General features: G+C 45.7%; 1 protein-coding gene across 1 annotated transcript; it reads left to right on the plus strand.

Moving 5' to 3' along the window:
- The first annotated feature begins 516 nt into the window (after positions 1 to 516).
- On the plus strand, positions 517 to 3,670 carry LOC124681790 (cytochrome P450 87A3-like). Its single transcript, XM_047216613.1, has 9 exons — positions 517 to 725; positions 845 to 1,169; positions 1,280 to 1,429; positions 1,659 to 1,910; positions 2,035 to 2,124; positions 2,303 to 2,381; positions 2,484 to 2,590; positions 3,342 to 3,472; positions 3,580 to 3,670. Exons 1-9 carry the CDS (start codon positions 517 to 519, stop codon positions 3,668 to 3,670), a joined length of 1,434 nt encoding a protein of 477 aa, XP_047072569.1.
- Positions 3,671 to 6,431: the final 2,761 nt, after the last annotated feature.

Consider the following 6,431-nt stretch of genomic DNA (forward strand, 5'->3'; position numbering starts at 1 on the left):
TTCAGAACGCAAATTCGTAGCCTAATGTTTCAGCTATTCAGCTAATGATCTAGCTGCGCCAAAAGAGCACAACTCACTGTCTGGTGAATTGCCGGCAATACAGTACTAGCTCTCCATGTTTTCATCCTATATATCATGCACACGGACAGTGCCAGCATTCATGAGGTAACCAACTCCAAAAAGTTCACAACAGCACAGCTGACCTCCTGTGGCATTTAGCTGAGTCATCGGAACATAAAAAAACACAGCACAAGCTTGTAGGTGGATTCTCTCCGTCAGGAAAAAAAAACGCAATTGGACAATAATTCCTCTTCCTCCATTTGTTTAATTTCCTTGCATTTCAGCCCAAGCCTCTATATAAAGCAAGGCGATCTCCCAACATAGCTCCCGGTACTTTGCTGCAGCCATATCTTGCACTAGCTTCTCCTCCCTCCGCGAGCACCGCCATTGCCCTTGACCTAACCTGCTTGGTAGGATCGACACAGCGCACAAGCTAATAACCTTCTTGTGAAGGCCATGGAAACACTATCTCTAGCTGTATGGGCTGTTGCCTCGGCCATGGCCGTGGTTTCTTTCCTGTGGGCGTATAGATGGAGCCATCCCAAGGTAAACGGTCGGCTGCCTCCGGGCTCCCTCGGCCTCCCTCTCCTTGGCGAGACCATGCAGTTCTTCGCTCCGAACCCTACTTGCGATGTCTCCCCCTTTGTCAAGGACAGAGTGAACAGGTAGGGTAGTTAACCACCCAGTGTCCGACCACAATCGATTATTTCAGGCATTGTCACATTGGAGAAAGTACATATGAACTGAGCTTGCTGTAACATATTGGAGATGTTCGTACGTGTAGGTACGGTACTGTCTTCAAGACCAGCGTCGTCGGGCGGGCGGTGATCGTGTCCGCCGACCCGGACCTGAACCACTATGTGTTCCAGCAGGAGGGGAAGCTGTTCGAGAGCTGGTACCCGGCCACGTTCACCGAGATCTTCGGCCGCGACAACGTCGGCTCCCTCCACGGCTTCATGTACAAGTACCTCAAGACCCTCGTGCTCCGGCTGTATGGCCAGGAGAACCTCCGGGCGGTGCTCCTTGCTGAAACTGATGCCGCCTGCCGCACCACCCTCACCTCGTGGGCAGGCCAGCCAAGCATCGAGCTCAAGGACGGCCTCTCCGCCGTAAGACGTCCACTTCTTGCATGTGTTGCTGGAGCAAACATTCCTAGCTAGGGAGCTCATTTTTTGAACATCAAGGCTTAGATTGCTGATGTGTGCATCTCTTCTCCCAGATGATCTTTGACATTACTGCGAAGAAGTTGATCGGTTACGAGCCGTCAAAGCCATCTGAGAACCTGAGGAAGAACTTCGTGGCCTTCATCCGCGGCCTGATCTCCTTCCCGATGGACATCCCCGGCACTGCATATCATGAGTGCATGAAGGTACACAACATGCGCCGATGCGCGCAATGCTTATTGACCACCGACGTACGCATGCAGTGCACAAAACTGCACATGCATGCGTGTCAAGTCAACATACGACCAGTCAATGGCTTCCCTTAAGTCAATGGTTCCGTACTCACGCGGCAGAACCCACTCCCTTAAGACTCTAACTGACTGAAATTCTAAACACGTGACGTAGCTGAAATTACATGCATGCATGTGTGTACAGGGGAGGAGGAACGCCATGAAGGTGCTCAAGGGGATGATGAAGGAGCGGATGGCCGACCCGGGGAGGAAGCGCGAGGACTTCCTAGACATCATGATCGAGGAGCTGAGAAAGGAGAACCCCGTCCTGACGGAGGCCGTGGCGCTGGACCTCATGTTCGTGCTCCTCTTCGCGAGCTTCGAGACGACGGCCTTGGCCCTCACGCTAGGCATCAAGCTCCTCACTGACAACCCAAGGGTGCTTGAGGCGTTAACGGTTAGTTGTACAAACCGCGTGCGACTTCTCGCTCGACGATGTTGTGTCCTGAGCAAGGCGTGCAACTAGGCGGGCTACTTGTGCCAAATAACAAATGACGAGATAATGCTCTTTGTGTGGCTAGGAGGAACACGAGGCGATTGTCAGGAACAGGAAGGACCCAGATGCTGGCCTCACATGGGCAGAGTACAAGTCCATGACCTTCACCTCTCAGGTGAGCCTAACCAGCATTAGCTAAGCTATGACGAAAGCTGGACACTTAAGTAATTCACTCCATGTAACAGTTAAAAGAAATTGAGAGAACAAAACAGAAACTCCACTTGAATTTAGCCTCTGATGAATAAAAACTGATGCTATGCCTCACTACCTCGATCTCCACGTTGTGCATGAAGGTCACGTTGGAGATAGCAAGGATAGCCAACATCGTGCCAGGTATTTTTCGGAAGGCGTTGCAAGACATTGAATTCAAAGGTAATTGAGTACGTTAATATCATGGTGTGTCACTTTTCGGTTCTTGCCGTGAGTTTAAGAGATCTGATAGTTTTCTGCATTCGTTTTCTCCTTTGGGTGCAGGCTACACTATTCCAGCAGGCTGGGCAGTCATGGTCTGTCCTCCAGCAGTGCACTTAAATCCCGAAATTTACGAAGATCCATTGGCGTTTAATCCATGGAGGTGGCAGGTTTGTGAACTTTCATCTTTATACAAGTTGGCATCAACTTTACATATTTCATTTTGGATGCGAACTGAATCTTAGGGTTAATTTCAGTAAGCTAAATAAATATATGACAGAGTGTAACTTTACGTGGTAGCTCCAGGGTTTTGTTTGTTTAAACTCCCAAGGTTCCCAGTGTGCCAAGTAAACGACTTAGTCTATAATCCCCGAAGTTTGACCAATCGAACCAAAATAAACCATTAAAAAATTAGTAACTATTTGCACTTGGAAGCTATTAGACCCAATGGCAACAGGCAGTTATTGAATCGTCAATGTGTATGTAATTCATATAAAATATTGTGAATTTCCCACAAATATAGAAGTGAGAGTTCTAGTAATTCTACCCAGAGAATGAACATGGAAGTACGGTAACTAAAGTCTATAAGCTCAGTTACCTTCATTGTGCTACGTGATTAGTCTACATGGTTGAGGGCGGTCAAGTCAGCTTCTAGAGCAGCATATTGTCAAATTATACTCAATGTTCTGCTGATAAGGAACACGTAGGAATAAAGAAAGGAAGCCAACTTACTTGTGTTATAGCAGTAGAAACAGTTGCCATGAAGCAAATGCCAGTAGAATAATTCCAGCTTCTAGAAGCCTCCATCATGCATCTACTTCGATCTTAAGCAAGCTGCATGCACAGTTGCACACGGAAGTTAAGTGTTCTGTTTTTGAGTGTTGATTCTGAAGTAACACCCCTGAGCATTCGCTTGAGCAGGATAAGATGGAAATCACCGGAGGAACCAAGCATTTCATGGCCTTCGGCGGAGGTCTCCGGTTCTGCGTCGGAACCGACCTCACCAAGGTCCTGATGGCAACCTTCATGCACTGCCTGGTGACAAAATACAGGTAAAATTTGTCATCTGAATCGATGTGCATATATTACACTTCCTCTCCAATAACAATGGTGGAATCAACTTTTTCTAAGCAAGCAAGCACGAATGTTCTCATTTCAGATGGAGGACGGTGAAAGGAGGGAGCATAGTCCGTACCCCAGGACTGAGCTTCCCAGATGGGTTTCACCTTCAGCTCTTCCCTAAGAACTGATATCATACTAGCACCAGAGGGCTTCTTGCAGATAAAATTACAGTAAATAAATATGTGTGTAAAGACGGCACATCTATGTGGTTAGGTACTCTGTAGTCTGTATACTTGAGGTCGTTTTAGGGCACCTCTTTAACTCCTTATTATTCTGTTTCTGTTAGTGTTGTAGTCACATAACAGAAATATGTAGGCCTCTAGTCCAACAAAAAAGCAATTGTTGATTGTTTCCCATGATAGCAGTTAGTCGTCCACATGGTGTACACATGTTGTACTAGCCTACTCGTATGTTGCATATCACCTATTGTTTATATGCATATTGCAAATTAAAGAAAGTGATAGCTGTGTTTGTTTGTACTTATATATGGGTTCTTATAGTTTGATTTTTGAAACACATATACAACTATACACGCAAACTCACGCAACAACTACGAAAGAGTTTCATTACCGATGAAATCATCATGGACCCCTCGTCTACCATTGAAAGATCAATTCGTTGTTGTGGGACGTATTCAACAGTTAGCGGCTGACTTCAAGATACAACTCCCTTACATACAAAGTTGCAAACTAAGCAACATTATTTTTTTCAAAAACCCAGCAAATGCTGGCTTCCATTTATTAGTAGGAAGAAATATGTACTAGGCAACCCAAATGTCAAGAATTGCTATAAAAATTTAGAAAACAGAAAAGTAGGACCACAGAGAAACTGAAGCAGGTTCAGAAATCAGGTTTTTCAGAATCTTCGGCCCACTGTAAAGCCCATTTTGTAGGAGCCCGTGATCACCTACAAAAGAAGATGCACCTTGAAGAGTTGGTGCTCTAGCCAAATCTGCAAGCGTGCAAAAATCATTAAGGACCGCGACCCTTTCCGGTAGCCGACGGTGCTTTAAGGGTTGATGGCGCTTACCATATCATCAAGAGATGGAAAAGATAGACAGCAATTTGGAGCAAGCCCATTATAGTGCAGCAAGCGACACAAAATCCATTCAAATGACTGGGCAGTCAACGAGGAGACATGGTCTCTAGTTCCCGCACGCGGAGAGGGGAACTATCAATGAAACCATCTTCTAGGCTTAAGTCCGGCAACACTACCCCAGATCGAACCCCTCCGCAGCCGGAAAGTTACAACTCGTCACTGATGATGATTTTCACAATTGACAAAGGATTTGTGCCCATCAATGGAGCAAGGGAACCCTCGCTACCCAATAACCTCCGTGGGCACAAACTCCACGAACTCCACCTTGGATAGGCGATGATCAAATTTATCTAGAAGTTGGACCTTTTGGCAGATTATTTTCTACTGGTTGCCTACAACACTCCTCGTGTGCAGTTCTACAAAGATAAAACTTGTGAAGTAGATTGCAGGCAAGTAAAGTAGCTACATGAAAAGATCGCAAACACGGAGATTTAGCGCTATCCTACGTTCTTGTTGAAGAAGGCTATGACACGCTTCCATGGTCACCAAGACCCACCTATTTCCCCTTGATCTACAACATATGACCTTCCCAAACTCTTGGCTCATCTACAACACACCACGAAGGATTCCATGTGACTCTCTAGCCAACTAGGAGCCTAGGAGGCACATACCCTCCAAGAAGTAACAAACCTTGGCTAGCATTTGGATCTTCAAACCCTTGCACAAATACTACAAAGATAGTCTCGAAACACCATGAATCTCAACATATTTTAATGAAAAAAGTATGAGTTAGGTGTTAAGGATAGGTAGGTGAAGCTCTGTGTTTACGCAAGGGTTTTCTCTTTGATCAACTTTCTCACTTTGCCACGGAATGGGTTGGGGTTTACGTAGGCAGCGGTGAAAATCTGACCATTACCGCAAAAAGTAACATGCCCAGAACTTCCAAATGGTTTAACCTAGTAGTTCCAGACAAGATAGAAGTTTGAACAATCGGGGGGGGGGGGGGGGGGGCTCACTTTCGCAGAGATGCCGACAACTTCTAAAAACGAAAAGAACCTGAATGTACAAGGAAGGAGCGCTTGGAGGTTCCACTCATCGCAACAACTATTAGTCATCCTAGAATTGTGCATCCCACTAGTTCCAATACGAGATGAACTCGGAAATTCATCATGTAGACGTGGGTTAGTGCGAGCATAGCAGGGTCGAGTTTGACACCCCCCCCCCCCCGCTGGGGGTGGTGGTGCCGGTCCCTACGGGACCTTCCTTTGTATGGCAATAGTTGCTCTTTCTTTCTTAATGAAATAACTCGCAGATCTCCTGCGGGTTCTCGAAAAAAAACTCGGAAATTCCGGAACTAACATAATACCTTCAGAAAAGAGTTGGACCGAAAACTGCTAAATTATTGCTCGGAGTTTCTAACAAAACTTCACTTGAAAGTACTGGGCAAGTACATTGGACTCCTAGATGAGAAAATCTGCAGGGTGAGAGGTTTTGATAGCATACCTAAATTCTACCAGATTATAAGGTAAACTTTACGAATTTTTCCCATGGGTAATTTTCCTCTGCTTTGCCAAATGCCCCTCTTGATATTACGATATCCCTATGACTCTTTGTGGGAGACCATATATTTACTTATTTTTATAAGGGCCTCCACTAGCATGATCCAACTAGCAATGTGAACTTAAACATAAAACACTTGTAGAACGGGTTAGTTTCTTAATTGCTTTGTCATGAATCATCCAAAACCTTGTTAGAGCTCCTAGATGTACTTTCAACCGCCATGACGGGGACACAAGACGGCTAGGGTACATGTAGGTTGAGAGGTTGGGGAATTTGGTGGCAGCCTCAATG

The sequence above is a fragment of the Lolium rigidum genome, unplaced genomic scaffold (genome assembly GCF_022539505.1).
Source record: "Lolium rigidum isolate FL_2022 unplaced genomic scaffold, APGP_CSIRO_Lrig_0.1 contig_56197_1, whole genome shotgun sequence".
Taxonomy (NCBI): domain Eukaryota; kingdom Viridiplantae; phylum Streptophyta; class Magnoliopsida; order Poales; family Poaceae; genus Lolium; species Lolium rigidum.